This window comes from Talpa europaea, assembly GCF_964194135.1.
Source record: "Talpa europaea genome assembly, chromosome: 6".
Lineage (NCBI taxonomy): Eukaryota > Metazoa > Chordata > Mammalia > Eulipotyphla > Talpidae > Talpa > Talpa europaea.
The window spans coordinates 39,607,756-39,632,102 of NC_140072.1; the positions used below are offsets into that span (position 1 = coordinate 39,607,756).

The following is a 24,347-nucleotide window of genomic DNA, read 5'->3' on the forward strand; positions in this document are numbered from 1 at the left end:
GGAGCAAAGAAAGTTTGTTCAATAAATGGTGCTGGGAAAACTGGGTCGCTACATGCAAAAGAATGAAGCTTGACCACTACCTCACACCATACACAAAAATCAACTCAAAATGGATTAAAGAACTAGACATAAGACCTGAAACCATAAAATACATAGAAGGAAATATAGGCGAAACACTACGGGATTTGTACATCAAAGACATCTTTACAGACACATCACCCAAAGCAGTGATAGTGAAGGCAAAGATAAACAGCTGGGACTACATCAAATTAAAGAGCTTCTGCACAGCAAAAGAGACAATAACAAAAACAAAGAGAAACCCCACCAACTGGGAGAACATCTTTGCACCCAACACTAATGATAAAGGACTGATCACAAAAATCTGCAAAGAGCTGATGAGACTCAGCAACAACAAAGAAAATAATCCAGTCAAAAAATGGGCAGAAGAGCTAAAAAGAAACTTCTCTGAAGAGGAAATGCAAATGGCCAACAGACATATGAAAAAATGTTCAACATCACTTGTAATCAGGGAAATGCAAATCAAAACCACCATGAGATACCATCTCACACCAGTGAGAATGGCACATATTAAAAAAACTAGCAACAACAAATGTTGGCGAGGGTGTGGAGAAAAAGGAAATCTTCTGCACTGTTGGTGGGAGTGCAAACTGGTCCAACCACTATGGAGAGCTGTGTGGAGATTTCTGGACCTACTAAACATAGAGCTTCCATATGATCCAGCAATTCCACTCCTAGGTATTTACCCAAAGGACACAGAAACATCAATTCCAAAGATCACCTGCACCCCTATGTTTATAGCAGCACTATTTACAATAGCTAAGTTTTGGAAACAGCCCAAATGCCCAAAAATAGATGATTGGATCAAGAAGATGTGGTACATATACACCATGGAATATTACTCAGCATTCAAAAAAGATAAACACATGCAATTTGCAGCAACATGGATGGCGCTGGAAGGGATCATGCTCAGCGAAATAAGCCAGAAAGAAAAAGAAAAATACCGGATGGTCTCACTCATAGCAGGAATCTAGAAAACTTAAATAAGGGACCAGGAAAATGAATATAAGAAAGTGAAAATCAAAATCAACAAAAAACTATGAACCAGAGACACTTTTTGGGGGGTGGGGGGCGGGAGGGGAGGGATTGGGGTGAGAATGGGGCGTTTGCAATTGTATGGGGGAATATAAAAATAAAATTTATTATTTAAAAAAAAAATATTTAAGGACAGCCTGGCCCAGAAAGGGTGGCAGTGCAGTGTGACTACTTCCCATGGCCCCAAGACAGAGCGCATGTCCACTCACCCCCTCCATTCAGGTCAGGCAGGGATACTGGATGCTTTAAGGCCCATCTGCACTATGTGTGTGCATCTCATAGCCCCAGTGCTGCCATGGAGATGAATTAAACTCACCCCCTTTGTAGGAGTGAGTGAATGACTAGCTAGGAAAGTGCTCTGATACAGAGGTTCAGAGTAAATTTATGAGAAAATACTTGAAATATAAATAAAGCACTTAGGAAAATGAGGCAATCCAAACTATAGTGCATGATAAATATTGTTGAAAGACGATGTAAAGCACGCCATAATTTCTCTTTAATCTATTATAAGATGTAGCAGGAGTGAGTTTAGCTGGTATCGATTGGGCAGGCTGCTGAAGACAACACCCGTCATCAGTCTGGCTATTAAATGCCCCAGGGGTTAGGCTCTGTATCAAGCTTATCAGAATTCAGGCAGCTCTCAAGTAACAAACTCATAGCAGCTTCCAGAGTTTAAAACATTCAGTGATTGTTTTTCTGTGTCCATATGGAGGGATTTGCTTTCTCTCTCCTGGCTGACTTTGATTTGCTATTATTATTGGTAAACAGGCACAACAAGAATGTTCTTTTCCCCACTATAACCAGTACCTCAGCAGCCTGCCAGAGAATATCCACATTCTTATTCTTCCTGGCATGTACGTTCTGACCCAGAAATCGCAGCAGTTCAGGCAGACATGTCTGGCTTCGAGAGCGAGGTAGACCTGGAAGAGAGGAGTCGTCTGTGGAGTAGCACCAAGAACTCGGCACCAAGGCAGGGAGACAGCAAAACGACAAGAGCTGGGAGGTCAAGTGTGATCTAAACAAGAGTGGATGTGTATGGAACTTGGAACTGGCAACCAGTATGGTGAGCACTTAATTCCCTTCACAGCCATTTCAGATCCACCAGCAAATGGCAATCACTTCAATTCCTTTCAGCTCCTTCAAGCAGCTGGAGTATGGACACTGAATCACCAAGGAGGGAAGGAAACAGAAATGGAAAGAAGGCTCCTGTCTATGTGGAGTTCAGTCTGTGTTGACATTGTGGGAGCCCAGATGAGGTGAGCTTGAGATGGGTCAGGAAAATTTAGCCTCCTGGAAAAGATAACACCATCTTAAACCCAAGATCAGCTGTAGCTTCTCCCTGGTCTTTGCCATCATTTTTAGTGAATACCTGCCCACTGATGAATGAAGCATTAAGGGGCATTCACAGGTGGGCTGCATCTTAGCCTAACAGACTACTGATTCCTGTTGTGGCCACAGCTCTCCTAGCTTCATGGGCCATGGCTGCAGCTACTGGCTCCACCCTGGAGCCCACAACTTTTTACTTTTACTCCGGTAGTCCTGCCCCCTTAGCTCTCATCACCAGGCTACTGCATCAAGACCATTACTCCACCCCATCCTGTGCTCACCTCACTCAGTTGAGCTTTCATAGGGAGACTAAGGTCATCTGGCCTGCACTCCCTCTATGTCCTCCTCCCATACCAGCATTCCTCATGTCCTTTCGTCTTTGCTGGCATCTCTTGCACCTGGACCCTCCAGGACCCTGATCTGTAGTCCTGACAACATCCTGCTGCATCTTGCAGCCCGTTTTCTACCTCTTTCCTTCAGGCCTTTAACCACTCATATCTATCCCAGTGCTTCAGGTAATTTCCAACCTTCTCACAGACCTATCCCTTGACCATTGCCAATCTCTGAGACAGAGTGGATGTTTCAAAGGCAGCACCATTTCACCTCCTAGTCACCCTTACTGCATCCCTCACACACTGAGATTAGCCTCTTAGAAACCAAGAGGAATCTTCATCCACACCCAGCCCTGGCTTCCAGGAAACACTGCTGCCATGCTTCTGCTTCCCCAACTACACTCTCTGGCCCTTTTTTCCCCAACCATCCTCCACATGTAGCCTTCTAGAGTTCTGTCCTCAGCCTCTCCTTGCCTTGCACAGTGACCTCAGTCATGAAAGGGCTCCATGCTACTTTGCAGCTGACCACAGTGGCCTCACTCTGTGGCTCCACAGCTGCACTTCTCATGGAACATTTCCTCACATCACAGATGCAGTGGGGGTTGTGGTGTACTCTTCATCCTCCCAGCCCTTCCTCTGCTGTCAATGTGGGCCACAGTACCATTACTGTCAGCTTAAGAACTCCTCATCTGGAGTGAGTCTTTTCTACCAGGAATATCTCTGGCTCCCCAGCATCAGTTGCAAGTGGCCCTGAGAGCTGATTCTCACTTCAAATCCTCTTTATGCCTCTCGCCTTCTCTTCAGTTACTGACACCAGCAGGTCAAAGTGGAGGACAAAGCAATCTTATGGGGGTTTTCAAAGTCACTGCTTCAGTCCACCAATGACTCACACCCAGCCTCCAATCCAATAAAGCTCACTCTTCTTGATTCTACACCAGTCCTTGAAAGCAGCTTTTTTACTAAATTAACATCAGCTACTCCATCTGGTCCCAAAGGCTCTCTGCAAGTCTCTCCTCACAAGCTGTCTTAGTGCATGGGCTTAGAATTGAGCCAACCCTTTTCCTCATCTGCACAACAAGGGCTAACACATACCCTGCAGCACTGTTATTTGGACTCAGTGGTGATTTGTGTGTATAACACAGCACAGCCTGGGGAATATCAATGACCTTTGGATGGCATAAAGTCAGTCCAGTTTCCTTCTTTGGGAACCTGGGAACCCCAAAGAGAGAGTGCTAGTGTGATGCAGAGCAGGACTTTTCCTCCTCCACTGTGTGCGCCACTACTGGCTGGAGCAGGGCCAGCAGAGAGGCATAACTTTAACCAGTCTTCCTGCCCAGGCAGGGTCTTCACATCACTTATCTTACCAGGTGCTCTGGTGTTTATACATGGCAGGTGCTCAGTAAACATGTACCAGCCTGAACTCAGGAGAGAATTCTCCATGTAAGATAGTATGGTAACTTTCTCCATTCCTGCCTAAGTTCTGTGCCAGTAGCACCTCATGGGGTGGCACAGAAAGGACTGTGCCTGTCCGCAGAGGGACTGCTGTCATCTTTCCACCACCTCCAGGGGTGCCCAGACAGGGACTCTCTGCCTCACATCTTACTCTCCACATGCCATGGATAAAGGTACATGAAGCGCTCACATCAGTGGGGAGAGTAGGGAGCAAGCTGATCACTGGCCAAGTTGGGGGTTAAGGAGTGGTGCTGCCTCTGTGATCCTGTCCCATCAGCAGGAGCACACCACTGGATGGATCCACATCACTCAAGTGAGAAGAGAACTGACCAGGAGAGAGATGAGTGAGGGCGCAGCCTGGGGGAAGCTTCTCCCAGTGGGGATTCAGGGCAGGTAGGGTCTCAGCAGATGGGTAGGCTGCTGTGGGGCTGGGGAGCAAGGAAGGAAGAGCACGCTGTCGGAGGCAGCATCCAGCAGGTGGTTAAGCACACAGACCAAGTGGCACGAGGGCTTTCAACACTCAAAGTGACAGCAGGTGAAACTCACCACGAGTGAAGAAATACTTACAATCCTCAGGCAAAACTTCCTTAAACTGCTCAAAGTAGGAATTTAACCGCACCAAACTCTCCACATTGATAACTTCTTGTAATGATGTGTCACCAAACCTGCAGTGGTTATAAGGAGACACCACTAGTTGGCTGATATGCCACCTTCCAGCATGCACAGGGCTACGCTGAAATCAACAGTGCTGTTTCTTGCAGATGTATACTGTGCACATCAAAATTCTTTCTTTCCCCCATTTTTGGTTATGGTAAAGTATATTTCTTGTTTGGGTTTTTATTTTTCTTTATTTAAAAAAAATTAATGTAGGGTCTCCCTGGTGGCACAAGGGGTTAAGATACTACCTATGAAGCTGTCCTCAGCCATTGAAGCACGAGTTCCATCCCTGGCCGGCCAGGGAGCAACCCACATGGCGCAGCAGTCCTCTCTTGACATGCCCGCTGCTCCCCCTCATCAGTATATTTTGTCAGTCTGCCTGTTCTGTTCCCCACTCTGTCTCTGGTGAATCCTCTCACCCCCTATACCTCTGGCCTTTACCTCAGTTCTTGTATGCATAAATAAATAAATCTTTTGAAAAATAAATAAATTTATTAATGTACTTTTTTCTCATATCACTGTTAATTTTTGAACAACACAGGATTTTTCCCCTCACTTGTGGTTGCCATAGTTCTCCCGCCACCAAAGCTCCCACAGTCCATCACCAAATACCCTGTGCTCTACCCCGTCCCTGTTTCCATCCCCCCTCACCTTGTGCACCTCCCCTCCTGGGTGCCTCACGTCTATGGTCAGCTTCCAAGGTTTGTCTTTGACCTTTTGTTTGGTTTTTCTCTATTCCACATATAAGTGAAACCATGAGATATTTATCTTTTTATTTCTGACTTACTTCACTGTACATGAACCATATCAAAATTCTAAGCTACATTCCTCTTCCTAAGCTTAAGGTCATCTCTAGTGGGTTGGTGACCAGTTTAAATGTAGTTCTTTAGCAGCCACCATGCACAATTTGTTACGTGCCTAAGTGATGATCAGAAGGCCATCTGTCCCGCATGCTCACACAGCATGGGATCCTGCTCCTCTCACAGAAGCCTGCCTCAGGTCCCATGTCCTCCAACCCTGGGGGTGTTTAAGTGAGGGGTAGTCAGTAGGGTCATGGCTGAGGAGTGGGAACACAGTCCCTACTAGCGTCTGTAGTCATTGTCTACTGACTGACTACACAGACTAGCTGTTCCTGTTGGACTGAGCATAGGCACTGGCTCTCTTGTAGCCCTCAGCACACCTCTAGGGCAGCCAGGATGTGCTTGATGAGTAAGGGAAGAGATAGGGTAATGAGACCCATGAGGAGGGTAGAAGGTGGTCATTAAAAAGTATTGGCTCTGGGGCCTCCCCGGTGGCACAGCGATTGAGCACTGGGTTGCGAAGCTGCCCGCAGCCTCTGCAGCGCTGGTTCAATCCCCGGCCACCAGGCGAGAGTCCCACATGGTGCGCAGGCCTCTCCTGGCGCCCGCTGCTCCCCTCAGCAATGTATTTCGTCACTCTGCCTGTTCTGCTCTCTGCTCTGGCTCTGGTGAATTCTCTTCACCCTCCCGTACTTCTGACTGTACCCAGTGCTTGTATAAATAAATAAATAAACCTTAAAAAAAAAAAGTATTGGCTCTGAAGTCCAAGGGCTGCATGCCCCCTCCAGCCTCATTACCTCCCTGCACATCAGTCTCTTCACAGGCTTTTCTTTATGAGCTTAGGAGAGAGTTTCCTTGGAGCAGACAAGAGCAGAGCAGGGACCCTGAACTCCCCAAGCCTTTCCTCTCACCACACTCACACCCCTCCTCCTGGCCATCTACTCCCTGTCATCTCCTTGTTTTAATCTCTTCCAGAAACTGCTCTTCGAGAGTCATCTAGCATAGCACCTGCCAGCTGCAGGCAACATTGTTATCCTACTACTCAGGGACATCTCCCTGCTAGGCCCCTATGCTCCCACTCTCCCTCAAGCACTCTTCTAGCTCTGCTTACCCCTCACAGGTCTGTGCTTCCTGGGTAGCTGCTTCAGCCTAAACCCCCATCTTTCTGGGCTCAGTAGATGTGGCCAGCTCTTACTGCTGATGTAGAACCCTGGGTGTGTCTACTCTATTGTCTCTCTTATACCCTACCCAAGTGAAGACTAAATCTTCTACTTCACCACTGAAATAGTTCTCCAGTCTCCACCTTCTCCATCTGTACAACCCCTGCCTGATCCAGGTCACTTTCAACATCCTCCTCATCACACTTGTCCTCATTACATCTTTCCAGGACATGGTCAGCAAATAATATACTTAAAATATCAATCTTATTGTATCCTTCCCTATGAAAAAAATTCTTCCATGGCCCCCAGACACACCACATTTTCTAAGTGAAGTTAATCAACACCTCAGGGTCAATGGACACGGTCACTGTGTTCAAAAGGTTCAGTAAGAATATATCATCCTGGAGACCAAATTTCCTTACCAGTGAGTACTTTAAGAAAGCTTTACATACTAAAACACATATATCACATGAATATGGAGACAAAACAAAAGACTCCCATGTGCTAGTAGAACATCATTATAGATCACACACAAGCAAGCCCTGCTTCCTCCTCAACACACACACACACACACACACACATTTGAGGGTACACATGTCTCCTCCCTGCAAGTGACCTGGAGGAAGTGTACAAGGCACAGGCCTTTAAGATCATGTCATGGGTCTCAGCCTGACACAGAGACCTCCCAAACCTCACCATGGCCCATCCTGTCAGGGTCCCAGCCCCCAATATGTTTTCCTTGTCTGCTTTCACTGAGAAATTTCTTGGCCTGGGATCACAAGTCTCTCTCCTATATCCTCATCTGACCAACTCCTACTCACTCTTAAAAACCTACTTCAGCCACCACTCCCTCCAGGAAGCTCCCACAGATCCTCTTAGACATCTTTCAGGCCCCTACTTCCTTCATTTACCTTTATTCTTACACCACCAGTCCAAGTCTCTTGAGGATACAGATCACATTTGGTTTATTTTTGTGTCCCCAGCACCAAAGACTAGCTCAAGTACATAAGTACAATTAAAGAACTCTAGCCAAAGGAAGAGAGGGATGACAAAGTCCCTACAAGACTCAGAAGCCAAAGAGGGTTCAGAACACTTTCTATGTCTTGGTGCCAACCACTCCAGCCCCAGAGAACCAGGCACGCACCTCTCGGCCAATGTCTGCTGCTCATTGATGCCCACATTGAAGAGGACGGGCTGCACCCGCAGCAGCATGCCGCTCTGGATCTCCCGGGGCAGGGAGTCAAAGAGGGGTCCAGGCAGAGGGATCCGCACATTAAACCCATCGCTGGAGAAAAGTGAGAATTAGAGGGATTAGGTGGTGACACAGGAGAGATGAGAAAAGCATGAGAGAGTATGGGTTAGTCATCTGGTTCAGTGCTTTCCAAATTGCTGGGCATGAACTTTTAAAAACCTTGAAATCTGCATTCTTAACAGAATAAAACAAAGATTTAGCATGCATCACATGTGCTAAACAATGAAAACACCAAGCTATTCTTGAGAATTAAAAAAATAGTTCTACCGGTTTCCAGTGATGACGGGCAGCATGTCAGTTGATGCATTAGAAGTGGCCTGAGTGACTTTAAAGGTCACATTCCTCAAGTCCATGATTCCAAGGCTCATATCCTCCAGCATGGCCAACTCCTCACCTGGATTCAGAGAAGAGGGCTGTCAGGTGGATAGCCTGTACTCCCCATGGGCTCACACAATCACAGGTAGGTGCATATGGAAGGTGAGACATATGTGTGGAAGGAAAGCTCTAACCTTCTTCACCAGGTGACTCGTTTCCCCCTGGTGTAAACATGTACCCACGCTTCCCAGACATTTCCTGATGAAGGAAAGCGGGCAAGAAACAGAAATGCATAGAACCTCAGAAGGCCAAGCTGGCTCTTCAGAAACATACAGAGAGAGTATAAAATAGTGTATTGTGGCCAGAACTTCCATTATACAGGAGTTGGTATTTATTTGATGTCTTGTAACTCCAAAGATTAAGAGATACTTTAAAAAGTTACCCAGTTTTACCTTGTTAGAAAAAAAAAGAAAGTGAATGCAGGAAGAGTCTTTTTAGAGGATATATGGAACTAGGTATGACCTTTTTTTTTTAAAGAATTATTTATTTATACAAGAACCTGGTTACAGGCCAGACTCATGGGAGGGTGAGAGGATCCACCAGAGACAGAGCAGGGAACAGAACAGGCAGACTGATGAAACACACTGCTGAGGGGAGCAATGGGTGAGACAGGAGAGGTCTGCCGCGCCATGTGGGACCCTCACTGGCTGGTCAGGATCAAACCGGCGCTGCAGACAGCTTCACAGCGCTGTGCTCAACCACCTGTGCCACCAGGGGAGGACCTAGATATGACATTTTAAAACATCCCAATCCTGTGACCCAGCAAACTTTCCTCCTAATAATTTAGTGGCTGCAGAAATGGGCCCACAAGGGCACAAAGACTTAAGGGCAGAGATGTATGGCAGTATCGTGTTGATGATAACAATTCAGAAATGGCCCAAGTGTCCTGTAGAAGTTATTGTGTAAATACTTATCCATTTTCAGCCAGAAATATTTTCAGGATATATGTAACAAACAACATCACCACTAACCAAGATGAGAGGAGGATTTTCTCTCCTATAGAGGATTTTCATGTCACTCTGTTACCCATTTTGGTGATATTTGCATTTATTTAACTGGCATATATTACTTTCATAATCAGAGAAATATTCAGGAAGAAAGGATAAAAGTCATATACATCAGCACTGTTCACGAACTACAGGCCCAAGGGGCATGGATTGTGGGGTCCTGGGGTCTCACCATAGGTGCTCAGCAGGCTCTCGAACTGGGCGAGCAGCCCGATGGTGTAGAGTTGCCGTAGGAAGCCGTCATCATGCAGGCAGTTCCTCAGCTTGATGATGAAGCCACAGATGAGTGCTGTCAGCTGTGTGGGAGACATGTGCTAAGCAGACATCTCCCCACTAGAGAGCAGTCAGTTCGTGCTGCACCCTGGTCCCTGAGTTCCCCTACCTCCCCAGCCTTACCAGGCTCCAGCAGCACCCCAGTCCTTTGAGAGCCTGGAAAGTGGGACCACTCTCCAAGAGAAGATGGGCAGTACTCCAGGCAGCTGCTCCTGTTGCTCCCAAAGGTAAGTTTGGTTTTGGCCCAGCTTCTGACCCAACCTACCTGAGGTTATTACTAAGTGAGAACCTTCCAGAAACCTGAATTAATTCCCCACAGTGAAAGGGTCTATATAATCACAGATCCAACCAGTTCTGGCTGGAAATTGAGTTGACCACACAAAGAACAGGAGTAAGAGGAAAAAGGCTGTCAGGAAGCTCTATAAGTTTCCTCAGAGGGAGACTTCCTGTGGGATGATGATGCCTCACCAGGACAGGTGGGGGAAACTGCAGAAAACCAAGCCAACCCTTTACCTCTTTGCTAATTTCATTGTTGGCCTCTAATAAACTGATGACATTCATTTAAATTCTGCCCTTCTCTGAAGGATAACAGAAATCATTAAGATAAATTGTGCACAGGCTGTAAAACTAAAGCACCTGCTGTTTTACAAACTGGAACACAGACTGCATTGACAGCAAGCATCCATGTCTCTCACTCCTCTGTAGAGGGAAAAAAATGATGGCAAAGAGGCCTGTGCTACCCACAATCCCACTCCCCTCCTCCGAGTATGGGCAGCTGATGTGCACATTCTATCAGTCCCAGCTCTTCAGAGGGAGTGAGTGTGCAATCACGCCCTCCGAAATACATACTGATGGAGTGGGGCTCCCCCCTCCATGCTGACATCTAGACCTCTCCATTAAGGAGACAGGAGAAAATATTGCAATCTGAGGGAGTTTCCTAAGCTGTGCTTGCTGAGTTAGAAGGTGCCTGTGGCCTCCCATGTGGCACTCCCAAGGGCTTACCGTTTGGCAGAAGACCACATCGCGGCGGTACTGCAGGCTCAGGTATGTGGCTATGGTGGGAGCGCTGTCCTGCATAAGCAGGAAGACCATTGCCTTCTTGGCCTTGTCACTCATCATGGCCACACAGTCTGTGAGGGTGGTCAGGAGGGGGTAAAGGGCCTCGCTCCATTCACCTAGGCAAGAGGGAAGGAGTTGTTTTAGAAGGAAGATTTTAAAAATGAGGCAGTGGAGGCTTAACAAGTTACCTGTCACCTAACCTCCACAGGGGTTCCCCACTCCCACTCTCTGCCCCTTCTGCAGCTTCTAATTCTGCTTGGCTATACTATGCCCAGAACTAGCACCAAGTTATGCCTGGAAGTAACCCAGTTTCTAACCCTCTAGTCTAGAGCTTTTCCAGTAAATTCAAACATCAGCATGACTCCATAATGGCTGACACATGCCTGGTCTCCCAAAATCAGTGGGGATCCTATATATAAATACTTAAGACAATTCCATTTGAGGAAAACAAAGTTCTGCAAGTAATGACTACGCATGAAAAGTCTCTGTCTGTACAGCCCACTCCCTGCCCCAGCACCACCACTCCTCTACCTGGGGAGAGCCCTAGCCTGCTTGGGCACAGGACAACTCCACCCTTGTCTGGCCTTTTGTGTAACTGAGCAAAATTCCCACATTCTACATCTAAAGGAAAGACCATCACCATGGCTTCCCCTGTTTTCAGCCCTTACAGTCCTTTCCTTCTGCACCTACCTTTCCTGCCTGGTTATCATCTATTTATAGTTTAGGAATTTTTTTAAGAATATAAGGAAACTTTGACCCTGAACCAAAACAACTTTTTAAAAATAGAACCTCAAGGGAGAAAAAACAGAGTCAAAGGTATTTTTGGCTTTGGCTTTTTTTTTTTTTTCCCTTCCTATTTAGACTACATGGTCTCATAGATTATATTTTTAACATATCGCCAAGCTCAGAAATAGGCACTTGATCTGCAGCACCAAGTTAGCCCATACCCCAATGTGGCAGAGGCAGTGGAATGACAGCAGGACAGCACACACCCTCTGGGGAGGAGGGTGCAAACCATGGGAAGTCCGCGCATGTCATGGCACTCAGGGATGGCTGAAGGCCACGGGAGTGGTCTAGCTCCCAGAGGGTAAGCTCTGTCTTAAACAGAATCTAAAAAGCAGAGAGAAGGGAGACATGGCTCTGCCCTCTCAAACTGTATGGGTAATATTTTGTTGAGAAACAAATTTAAAGAAATGCTAAGAAGCAGGAAAGGATTTGAGTATTTGGTTAATATTGATTTTTAAGGGTATGTGGCAACTCAAATTTTGGAAATGATCTAACTGAATATGTAGCACAGTGTATGTGGGTAAGGATTTATATCTGTAATGGAAAAAAACAGTCTTAAATTTAGAAAATCTAAATATCTATAGCAGAAAGGTCTTAGCAAATAAACCATGGTGACAAAGAACACTGAACTGAGAGGTGGAAAACATAAGTCCCAGGCACCTCAGTCACATGGGTCCTTCTTGGTAAAATGGGAGAGCTGTCCTAGAAAATATTCAAGCTTCTTTCTTCCTCGAAAAGTCTGAGACCATTTTTTTGTTTCTTTGAAGAACTCTGTTGAACCATATTAATTACATCCAAAGTATCAATAAAGGGCAATAGCAATTAAGTTTCAATAAACAGTTTGGGCAAAGGTAGTAGTTGTTAAGACTATTCTTCACTAGGAAGTAAATGCTTTTAGAGCAAATGCTGCTAATTTCACTTTGTTTTCCACTTAACACACATATACATATGTAACTAATATGGAACCTATGATAATTTTAACCTGAACATGATCAGGATATACAAGTGGTCTTCTCTGACTAAGTTTAAGTATTCTTCCTACAACCGTTTTTAACTTTATCTACTTCTCTTTAATAAAAAATTCCATCTAAAAATGACTCAACTATGCTACATTATGGGGAAAAAACAATGAAGAAGTCAGAATACAGGAAAACTAGCTAATAAACACAAAGAGTGTGTCCTGGAGAAGTGCACTTAGGGTGATAGCCTGACTTGGGCCCAAAAAAGGACTCAGTCAAGTCTGGATGGTGGCAGAGTTCACTAAAGGCATCAACAGCCATTTCTGCTATTCCCATTAACTTCAATTTACAACTGTTTTTTCATGAGTCCACAGAGATGAATAGGGAAACAGGCTCAGAAAGGTTAAGTGCCTTCCTAGACATGACAAAGAAGTGGCCTTTGTACACATGTCAGGCTGCTTCTGTTGAATAAAGTGGGGATTTGGGAGTAATACATTTTCAGTCAATATGAGGAAAAACTAAAAGAACTTCCAAGCAAAATGAATTTCAGGCACAATAGTAGGATTTCTACCAAAACCTACTTACGTAAAGATATCTGGGATATTAGGATTAGTAAAGGGATTACACTCTGCGTCCTTTGTTGTGGAAGTATTTCTATGAAAAAAAAATCAGCTGAGTAAACAGTGTTCTTAGTGATATAAGTGATTAACTTTGGGGAACCAAGCTCCTTATCTAGTTGCTTTAACACTTGCTGATTGGGGGCCAATGCCTGGACCATACCACTTTTGATCACTTTAATGAACTCCTTCAAATCCATACTCTGCTGTTGCCTCCCCCCTCCACCCCCATTTATAGGTGAGGGTAGGAGAAGGGAAAAGGTAGAGAATAAGAAAATGTGTGTTAGTCTTAACCCAGATTAAATACAGCTGTGGGAAAAGCCAAAAACAGCCTTGGCAGGTGACCATTTTAGTCCATTTGACATTAATTATGGAAAAGTCACTAATACTTCTAGAAATGACATAGCAGATGTTAGACAAGGAGAGTTCTACAATCCAGGCCCTATTTCTATGCTGCCTGGGAATCTACTAGACTTCCCATTAGCTCTACAAACTTCAGGAAACCCTGAGTTTAGAACCATGAGCTTCTTCTCTATGGGCAGGTTCATGATGCCACAAGCTCCTTTTCTGGTCCTTCCTTCTGGGTGTGGTCCCACTGAGGGTCTGGAGAAATCAGCTCAGTGTGATGGGACCAGCCTCCTGTGGAGTTAAGCTGAGGAAGCCTGCAAGCACAGAGACAAGGAGAAGGAGAATGCACACAGGAGTGGCAAAGGGGAGTAGAGGACAGAGGCCTGAGAGACCCTAAAGATCCAGGGACTTTGGGTCAAAGTCTCCACAATGACTTCTTTGGGTAAGAGAAACTGATGAGGCTGAAAACAAATTAGAGGGGCATGATGTACCCAATAACATAATCCCACAGATGAGCTAACTCTGAATGGAATTCTGGGGGTTGCTATCAAAAGTCACCACAATACACCGACATGAACTTAACAGTGTTGCATGAGCTCAGAGGATTCGCTAAGCCACCAGTAAGAATAGTTTGGTAAATCCCAGTTACCAGTTTGCTACCCTGTAAATATAAAGCAGGTTCCCTGCAAACTCATATTTACATCCAGTCAGAAAAATGTATCATAAGACTGGTTATACAGCTGTTTTTTAGAGTATAAGGAAAAAAAAAACCACATATTATGAGGAAGGGAGGGGGTTCATGCTTACTCTAGGAGAACAAGCCATATCCAAGAAACTCAGTATGAACTAGAACAGGGGTTGGCACACTTCTGTAAAGGGCTAAAGAGCAAATATTTTAGATTTGGAAGGCAGGGGAAGGGGTGGGACCTCTGTTGCAACTAAACGCTGGCATTGCCCCCACAAAAGCAGCCATGCAACCATAAACAGCAGGTGAATGAAGGGACACAACTGTCCATTTCAATAAAACATTATTTACAAGAGCAGGGAGTGGACAAGATTAGGTTCAGGGCTAGTTTGCCAACCCCTGAACTAGAACCATAAACACTGATTTCTACATGCAATTATAGCAAAGAAGACCCAATTTATAGCGTTTACTCCAACCAAAATTTATAGTAATACCTGATAATAATTCCAAAGCTGAGACAGATTCAGAAGAGAGGAGGCTGTGTAATTATGAACCTTATGACATCTGGGTGGCTATTGTTATCTGACCATTCCCTCCATATAATGCTTACAAGTTCAGGTAAAGTCACAGGAAGTATCATTTTCAAATATTACCTCTCTAAATCAGGTCACCCACCTCAGGACGCCCAATGCAATCAGGGACATAAATCATCTGAAAAGATTTTAGGACAGGAAAGTGAAAAAGATACACGTGGTAGCCTGCCTCAGGCCACTAGTCCCAGCCCAACTGGTCCCAAACCAAGCTAAGAAAAGTTGCCACGTGAAGAAACTCCTAAAATAGTGCCCTCGCTCTGCAAGCACAAAGTTGTCTTCAATAACTGAGCTACAAACACTACCTGAGTATTAAAAAGACATCCACAGAAGCCTTGAAGGGAAACCACGTACCTGCGCTGGACTCTTCAGGAGGGGGGCTGCAATCTGCACAGAAATGGAGGGCAACACGGATGATTAAGGAGCAGCACACAGTTCAAACAGGAACAACTCAATGCTTAGAGAAACTGCAATTTTAGCAGCTTGCAGTGAAGAAGCTAAACTGCCTCTTCCCCAAGAAGTCACACAAAGGCACTCCGACTGCTCGGAGGCAGCCCCACGCTCTTGGTGGCAGACTGCCCGAGTCACTGACGTGAACATTCATGTTGCTGATATGTCAACATAAAATGCTCTTTGGGATAAGCAAACTAACATGTTACAATGTGATAGGCACCCTCATTTATCACATTGTATGTGACTGAGCCCCATGTGGGCTCATAAGATCTGGAAGCAAACTTATAATGAGAGAGACTAAGCAGTATTTTGAGCAGTCACAATTCAGGGCCACTGCCCTGATGACAGGTTTGACCTGAGTCAAACCCTGACCACAGAGATCCAAATGCAGGATCCAGTCATGAAACCAATATACCAGAAGACTGATCTTTAAATTTTAAAACCAAATATATAACTTATGATTTGGGAGGAGTCTAGAATTAAAATATGCCCCCAGAATATCAACTTTAATTCAATTTCATCTACACTGAGTCACACTGGGAGGTACTCATTTTAATTTCACATTTCCCTTAAAAACTTAAAATCCTGGTAAACTGGGTGCATGTGCCACCTGAAAAAAAAAAAACAGGTTTGAAAAGAGATCATTTGGAGTAAAAGTTTATATTATATCTAAACATTTCCGTTCATAGAGCATCTTCAGGATATTGAAATGAGTGGTTTCTGATCCCCAAGAATAGCCAGAATCAGTTTTATGGTCCAGAAAGAGTGTCCAGAAGGGGTTACAAGGCTCATTCCTCCCTAATCATCTTTGGCAATGACTTCTTAAACTGGCAAAGGGGACAGAAATAGAGCAAAAACGAAGATATCTGTGAGGTGATTTCTATAATTTCACTAGAGCCCAAGTAGTTTGAGGCTGCTACTATCTAACAAGGAGAGAAACCCACGGTGGTGTGGAGTGATGTGGGGCAGTAGTTCTGAACATCTGTCTAGCTAATGAGAATTACCCAAGGCCTTGAGAAAAATGCAGATTTCTGCCTCCCCATAATCCTTTCTGTAAAATTCCTAGTAAGCGAAGAGGAAGGTCTAGTAGCCCCTTTTAAATGATGTTCTATAGTAAAGATTCCAAAGAGCATGGCTGGGATCACTCCTGAGAAGTCTTCATGGGTTAAGCCCAGCTTGGCAAATTCCTCTTTCAGTCAAAAGGGAAGAAAGAAGGGGCTCCTCTGGTATTCCTACACCGGCAGATTATAACTTGTCTTAGGTCACGGAGCCCTTTGAGGTTTGATGGCCACGATGGTCTTTCTCTCCACGCACATGCAGGATTTAGGACATAATACCGGGGACACACAAACCTGGGTGCAACTCAGAGACTTCAAGTTAAGAAAAACTTGACCCCAGATTTGAATGACACTTCAGGGATGAGGAGAGCAGAAGGGTGTGTGCATGTAGAATGCAATGGAGACCACCAAATCCTGGAAGTTGGTGATGGGGGGTTAGGGACGTGGGGCACTTGAGGGAAAACACAGGGAGGAGAAAGAGACTTAAGGAGCCTCTGGTTCCAGCTGGCAAGGACTTGTCAGTGGGTCCCATACAGCCCTGGCTCTGGGTGACCCCCACCCACCTGGCAGGCTAAGGGCACAGACCCAGGACAGGGTAAAGGATTGAAAGGAAAATTGGTGATGCCTTCTGAAGAGGCACAGAGTTGTTTATATGTCATAAATACACTGGTGTGAATACAATCTTCTCATTGGGCAAAAACAACTGCCCCAGTAACTTGAAATGACATAAGAATTTATGACAGAGACTGACTCTGGCCCTTAAGGACAATGTTTAGTAAAATAATTGGCTCCTGGTCTGGTTCTTTTTGACCTCCAAATCATGCTGAGAGCTGAAGAGCTTTCTGGCTATGCTCAAGATTTTCTTAAGTTCAGGATCATCCACAGTTAACATTTTGGCATATGGTTTCATAATTTGAATACTGATCAGAAGAGTTAGACTCTCTCAAATGTATGCTTCACATTCTCATATCACAACAGAACTGATTTGTACAGCATACACAATTTCAAGTCAATCCCTAAATACCATAAAAAAATGCCCTTTTAAATACTTTCAAAATGGCAGTTAAATTTGTCTATATTTGAACAATATAGGAAGTGCTTAGAAAAAATGGCATTTAAGTAATAGAATAGTAACAGATTAAATAAACTTATCTCCTGCATTTAAAAAAAACAAATAAATTACTCCTTATATCTACAGAAACATTTTTAAATTATAAGCAAGGCAATATCAAAGAGAAATGAGCAATGAACTATTAGAAAATTTTAAACAGAAACACAATGTACATAAAAAAATGAGAACACCTACAGAGACAAAATAGTTCCATGAACCAATTACAGGTTTGAAAACTGAAACTATAATCCCTCACGCATGGAAAAGTAGAGAATGTGAACACTGTTAAAACAGAGGCACAAGTGAAATAATGCCCTGGAAACAGACTGCAAGCAGATTAAAAAGGCAAAGGATGTCTTACAATGAAGGACTTATCAAGAGGCTCCACTTTGAAGAAAAGTTGCCCAGTTCAGAAATTGAAAGTCCTTGAAGTATAAAACCTCACTCTGACACATCTGGGCTTTACTTGTTATGGCTTAACACTCCCAAAGGAGAGCACAGAGGAAGTGGAAGGCAGTCTGTAGCCAGGTGTCACTGCCTGGCCATAACCCCCTCCAGCTCTTATAAGAAAAGGCAGAAGGCCCTGAGCTGCAGGGACCACACATGCATTCCAAGGCTGTAAGGACAGAGTGTCTGGTTAAGCTCTGTGTCTCTGCGGATTGAAGACTGCTTTTGAAATGTGTTGCTTCATGCCAATGTCCTGCCATCTATTGACAGTTCCACTTTGGAGGGTGACGTCAAACAAAAGGACCTAACTCAGTTCCCCAGAGAGACACAAATGATTACACCATCTGACTGAGTCACCAACAAGTCCCAATGCAACATAGCTCTGCTGGATAAAAGTGCATCCAGTCTTTAGACAAGATTGCTGGGCCTGCTGACAGCCTCATCCTGTGTCCCTACAATTCACCTGCTCCTTGACTGGTTATTTTTTTATGACCAGTAACTAGATGTAATAGCAATCTCATCAGAAAGATATCTGAATCATGACTTCCTTCAGTTCTCAGATTCATTACAAACTAGAAAAGCCCAGGAGTCCAAGCTTCACTGCCATGTCAGTGACCCAGGAGGGCACTGAGATTCTTTCTTTGCCAGACATGCAGAAGCACAAGTGGCTTCAGGGGCATGAGGACTATAGGAGCCTCCACCCTCACTGCCTGCCACAGCATGCACTGCGATGCCCCTCCACCCGAGGACCCTCCCTGCAGTCTGTGTTGGGGAGAAGGACATGGAGTGAGAGACACAGACAGAATGATGCAGCATGAGGTGGAGGTGGCACAAATGGAAAGCGTGAATGCATACGCACTTGTGGTTGGGTGAGGATGGCATGCAGCAGTGGGTATGGTGGAGGGGCATGGTGAGGAAGGGACATCGCAGAAGGGGTCCTCCGGTCTGATCCAGTAGGCGTGGCTGTCTCGGTTACCTTTCTTGCTGGTACAGCTTCCGGCAGAGGGGAAGACGTCCTCACAGCCCTCATCTTGCAGGCGCTCCTTCTGCAGCAACTTGTCCACCCGCTGAATGATGCACTCCAGGCTCTTGTCAACATTTAGCCACACTTTCTCCTTCCAAACCAAAAGAGTCCATTTGGGTGAGCTCCACCAGTAGGAAAACAGAAAGCAAACCAAACCATTCCCCATCAATCCCATATAAGGTCACTGCACTCATTAAAACACAAGATATAGAAATAGCAACATGATTCATAATTCCCCTTTAAATATGTATTCATTTCAAAACACAAATCACTGTTCTTAGAGTTTCAGAGATGTTTGCAAGTAACTGTCTTGAACGCTTGATAGGACATCCTGGTGCCTTCCAGTGGCAGCGAAAGGGCCACAGGGCCAGGAAGTCAGTCTCCTCCCTCCTCGCTCTCTGCAGACTTTCTACCACCATAACACACAGAGGACTGAGATCACCTGGGTGGCAAAAAGGGAAGCAACTTAAGATGGGGGAGGTAGGGTAGCGCTGAGGGACATGTAGGAGAGGTCTTGCAGAAACCCACACAGAATACTGTGGGCGAGGTCATGGCTGAAGGAACACTTCAATGCTGAGTAATAATTCAGAGCTTCACAGAACAAAATCTCTAAACGGTCGTCCCAACAATGATAAAAATGGGCTGTAATGTGTCACTCCTCAGAAGATACATATCCTGGCCCTCACAGCCAAATCTAGAAGTAAGCAATAATCTGACATAGTATCAGAAGCAGCCTCTCAAAATCCTCACCTAGCAGCCACAGCACCTGAGCTCCCATACCTCCAAAAATACAAACAGTCCCAGAAGAGTTAGCTGTGGGCAGAGTACTGAGGAAGCAGGAGAGACTTGTCTGGTCTTTAGTAGTCAGGGACTGGAGTGGGTCCCAACTCCAGAGAGAGGAAAGAAGCCTCCAATGGGGCAAAGGCTCCAGCAAGAAAATCCCCCTTTACAATGAGGTGTGAGGTGGACCCAGCACACAGCTCCTCACAAGGACATAACGTATAAAAATAATGTCTCCCCCCAGCAAGTCAGGTTGTCCCAGTGCCAAACAGAAAGGAGAGTTGGAGCTTGTATTCAAAGAGGTCAACCCTTTAGCCAACTTTGAGGGGAAGAAACTGGGAATAGGCTTCACATTATTCAATTCAAGCGTAGTAGCAGAATAACAAGCCCTGGGCAGCTGACTCACCCACTCCTCCTCATGCCAATCCACCTGCAGAGAAGACCGGCTGTTCCTGCCTGTCCACCTGGCCATGAGGGTGTCCTGGTCATTCCTAAGCATCACCTGCTCCTCCTCAGTTGAAGTGGGGGAGGCCTTTGAGGCAATGTAGTCAGGTCGTGCAGCGTTCAGTCCATGGATGGAGTTGGCCAGCAGCTTACAGTCACAGACCGTGACCAGCTGCCGGGTCTGTGGGGACACACAAACATGGCCATGAGTCCCCAGGCAGAGGCTGCCAGGTCTACCCTCTCTGAGAGCACAGGGACTAGCTTGAGGCCCAGCCCTCCTCCCTCTACCCTTCTCCATGATGCCAAGAAATCAAGACCTGCAGTCTTAAAGATACCTGAATTTAAAGGCTGCCAAGTGATGAGCTGGGTAGAATATTACCAAGAGTTTCCCACCAAGAAGACTGGAGAACACAAGGAGGATGAGGGGAGGTTGAGAATCTTCCCTGACATCCTTCATTGCCTGCCTGCCTGCCTCTATGCCCGACATCAACAGAAGTATCTGAAAAAGGGCCAGTGTCTCAGCTCTCACTGGCTTTCTGGACATCCCCTCTAATTCCAGGGGGGAAGGCTCAATACTGAAGCCTTATTGTTTTGCACTTCTGCCTCTAGTACATGAAGCCCTGGGTTCTGGGAGTGGGGTACTTGGCATAGCACTTCTGGTTCTGGGGAATTCTGCATGCAACAGGAGTTCTGTGGCTCTTAATTTTATTTCTGACATCTTTCTTTTCCAAGTGTATAAAATGCCCAGCTCCCAATCTTTTTTTACTGGGTAAACATACATAAAGGACATGACATGTGTTTATGTGTGTGTGTATGTGTTGAGAGAGAAATTAAGTAATTTGAAAAAGCACCACTTATCAAAAGAATCTGATGAATCCATTCTCTCTGTATGGACCTCTGTATGGACCTATATGTTTTTAATGAGGATCAAATTATAGTTAATTAGAAGCTGGTTTACTGATTATATGTAAACCAATAAAATTACACAGTTCTTATGGTCTATGTAATAACTCAGATTTCTTTTTTTGACTTTTAAGTGCAATAGAAATGAGACCAAAAAATATAAGTAGGCAGTTACTAAGACAGCTGTGGAACTTCAACAATGATCCCCATGGACTTACTAGAAGACACAACTGCATGAAGCAGCAGCTGTGAGTCAGAGCCCTGGCTCTGTTCTTGGCCTGTCCCATCCAGCTCTGTGACCCTGGACAAATCACTAAACCTCCCTGGGCCTTTGTGTGGACCAGACCTGAAGCTAGATCTTCAAGGTCATCCCAATATCACCCTTGGTGTGGATAACTCTAGGCACAGAAGGTGTCCAGGGGCCTCCAGAAACCCAAGGGAGCCCGCCTACCCCACATACAGCTGGGAAGCCACTCCTACCTTGTCTGCCAAGATAGCAAGTGTCCTTTCCAGGCCTGTGGCAGACCTGTCCTTGGCTGCCCTCGAGAGCCGCTCTGCATAGTAACTCACTTGGGTTTTCAAGGTGTTAATCTGGGCAATGATCTCCTTGGCTCTGATGATGTCCTGTGGTATGTAGATTATAGACTGGCAACCGGATGATGTACTAAAAGGATTAAGAATAGACTCTAAGGGGTTCTCTTGAATCAATGAGATGGCAGCATCCCCGCAACCCAGCCCACGAACAACAAAAACAAAGCATCATTTACTCAGGGGTGCTCCCCTAGGCTAGTCTAGCTAGTAATAAGCTAAAGTAAATCTCATGAGATCCTTTCTGTCTATATGGTAGAAGTTTGAAATCTTAAAATACAATGAAGTTTTTTTATGTATATTCATATGTTCGTATTCTTACCGTGTGTGTGTGTGTGTGTGTGTGTGTGTGTACAGATACTGAACTCAGTAAATACCCAAATGCTCATAATCTTTCACTTAAGAACCTCATCTGTCAACTTCTAAGCAGCACTGATGTGGAGACACTGGGTCTCCTAATATCAGGAGTGAGTCTATCACAGGGAAGGGCAACTGCAGTAGGTGCTGAACTTTGCCAAAGGAATCTCAGTTTTCTCATTTGGCCAATCAACACTTCAAACTTTCTGTGCACACACCCAAAATTCTACTTCTTTCATACATCTGACCCTAGCAAGTCTCCCCAAAACTGCTATTCCTTTCCTTCTCCCCTGCTCCAGGACTTCTCAACTTTGAAAAATGTTTCACCAGATGAAAAGGAGGTAGGAAATATCACCAGAGGACAGGGATGGATACCTCAATGGCTTTGAAAACCTGCCTCTTTTTCTTTCCCTGCCATGTGACACCAAGCAGTGCATATAGCTTGGAAACTGATGTCAAAGCTACAGCCTAGTCATTGTTTGGCACAAACACTAGCCTCAAGAGAGCCAATTCCATGTTCCAGGCTGCATAGGACCCGGCTGGCATATTTGACCCTTCTAGATGAAAAGATAAATTGCAAGTCTCTCAGGAAAGATCCCAAATCTACCCAATATTAGAAATCAATTTTTTTAGAACACCTGATGATGCCAAAGAAAGCAGGGAGAAGTAAAAAGCATCAAAGCAGAGGTGTCCTCCTACAATGTAAAGTTGTGAGCTCCAGCTGAAGGGCTGTCTGTGATGAGAAAACAGCTATTTTGAGTTGCTGCCTAGAGCTCAGGACTCCCACTGCAAATACCTACTTTGTTTTTCCTGGGGTAACTTTTAGAATAACCACTTAGAATCAAGACTGAGAAAAGTTAGAGACCTCTGCCCCAACCACTCTACACGCAATAGGTGTTACCAGCCTGCTCTCTAACTCCTTCTGGCTCATGACCTGTGATGGAGTACTGCCCTTCCCCGCTCACTATGCTCCCAGCACCTTCTTGCTGGGCCTGTGTCTGGAATTTGCAAGTAATATATCTTGTGATTTTGCTTCCTTCGTATGAGTGTATTGGAACTGCACCTGTAATCAGAGTTTTACTTCCCCAAAGTGGGAACTCAAACTATGAAGGAGGTGCCTGCTGATCCCATGTAAGTGGCTTGTGCCTTCTCATTCAGCAGGCCATAAGCTACATACTCCTAGTTTAATATACCAATTATGGGACCCCCCCAACAGTGTCCCATCCTTCATGGAATGTGGCCCTGACTGGTCCCCTCAAAGAGCTATATCCTTTGGGTTTGGGGGAAGAGGGAGATGAGGGTCCAACAACCTCCATGGCTTCCCTTTGAGACAAGGGTCAGGGCTGAGAACCTTTCCCAGTGGACTCTTTCCAGGGTAACCTGAAGTGGGTCACCTGCCCCTTCCCTTGACATACTATGGAGAGAGCATGCAAAAACTGAAAACCAAAGCACCCCAGAAAGAAACAGTACCCCAAGCCCACACACCACAATAAAAAATGATGGAATTGCCAGAAGCCCATGCAGCAGACCGCAATCAAGCCTGTGTGGTCTGACAAGAGTCATTCCACAGCACGATGTGCACACGACTACTTTCCAATCTGCAATCACTCTTCCAATGAATAGCTGCTATTTAAGATGGCTCCATCTTAAAAAAAAAAAAAATCTCAAAATAAAAATTTTAAAAATCTATATTTCTCAGGGTCCCATATTTGTAGTATACATGTATGGTGTGCTACATGTAGATGCACATGTGTGTATACAGATGGCTGTGCACACTTCAACTAATACGTACCTTTCCCCAAGTATGAGCAATAAGCATCACCCCCCTCCCACTCATCCTGTATCCTTATAGGTAACATTCTAATGATAGTAATCTGGGATTAATGCAGAACATAAGAAAAGTACATGGCATGGTGAGAAAGGACAAATTTCGAAGAACTGTCATTCAGGGATGATCATGTGTGCTCAACCACCTAGTCCTAAAAATGGGGAAAACTGACAAGGCCCCAAGAGGTGGCGGTCACGGGCTTGGGGGTGTAAACCAAGACTTGCCACTGTCAGACATCTCCAGGAAAAGCCTCACATCTCAGGCACTGCTGAGCCACAAACCCCAGAGCCTCCCAGGCTCTGGGATGGCAGCAGTTCCCAAAGGGCTGCAGGTGCCTTGATGCACACTGCCAAAGAAGCCACACTGCAGTCCCTGTTCTGGACCTGGGCAAGTACTGTGAGCATGACTGGGAGGGGCTGTGGTCAGCAGTGGAGACCCCCCAGGAGCAGATACTGGTTTCTGGCTGTCATCTAACAATTCTATGGTAAGAAAAATCACTTGGTTTTATTCATTCTTGGTCTTCCCTGCAAAGGTAAAATGGACGCTAGTAACACTGTTTTTAA

The 24,347-nt window shown here is 45.2% G+C and overlaps 1 protein-coding gene across 8 annotated transcripts in view; it reads right to left on the reverse strand.

The window, feature by feature from the left end:
• Window positions 1-24,347, reverse strand: part of INPP4A (inositol polyphosphate-4-phosphatase type I A) — a gene marked incomplete at both ends in the record, with an annotated part of 73,381 nt that overhangs the window by 15,522 nt on the left and 33,512 nt on the right. For 5 of the 8 annotated variants that reach the window (XM_084235879.1, XM_084235878.1, XM_084235877.1 and 2 more), the window contains 10 exons: window positions 1,921-2,033; window positions 4,791-4,888; window positions 7,985-8,125; window positions 8,360-8,486; window positions 9,647-9,770; window positions 10,750-10,922; window positions 15,146-15,178; window positions 18,837-18,975; window positions 20,071-20,289; window positions 21,492-21,675. In XM_084235879.1, coding sequence (XP_084092005.1) covers window positions 1,921-2,033; window positions 4,791-4,888; window positions 7,985-8,125; window positions 8,360-8,486; window positions 9,647-9,770; window positions 10,750-10,922; window positions 15,146-15,178; window positions 18,837-18,975; window positions 20,071-20,289; window positions 21,492-21,675 — 1,351 coding nt within the window. Of the gene's footprint in view, window positions 1-1,920; window positions 2,034-4,790; window positions 4,889-7,984; window positions 8,126-8,359; window positions 8,487-9,646; window positions 9,771-10,749; window positions 10,923-15,145; window positions 15,179-18,719; window positions 18,976-20,070; window positions 20,290-21,491; window positions 21,676-24,347 lie in introns of all 8 variants that reach the window. The other 3 variants (XM_084235874.1, XM_084235873.1, XM_084235880.1) reach the window with 2 other exon arrangements.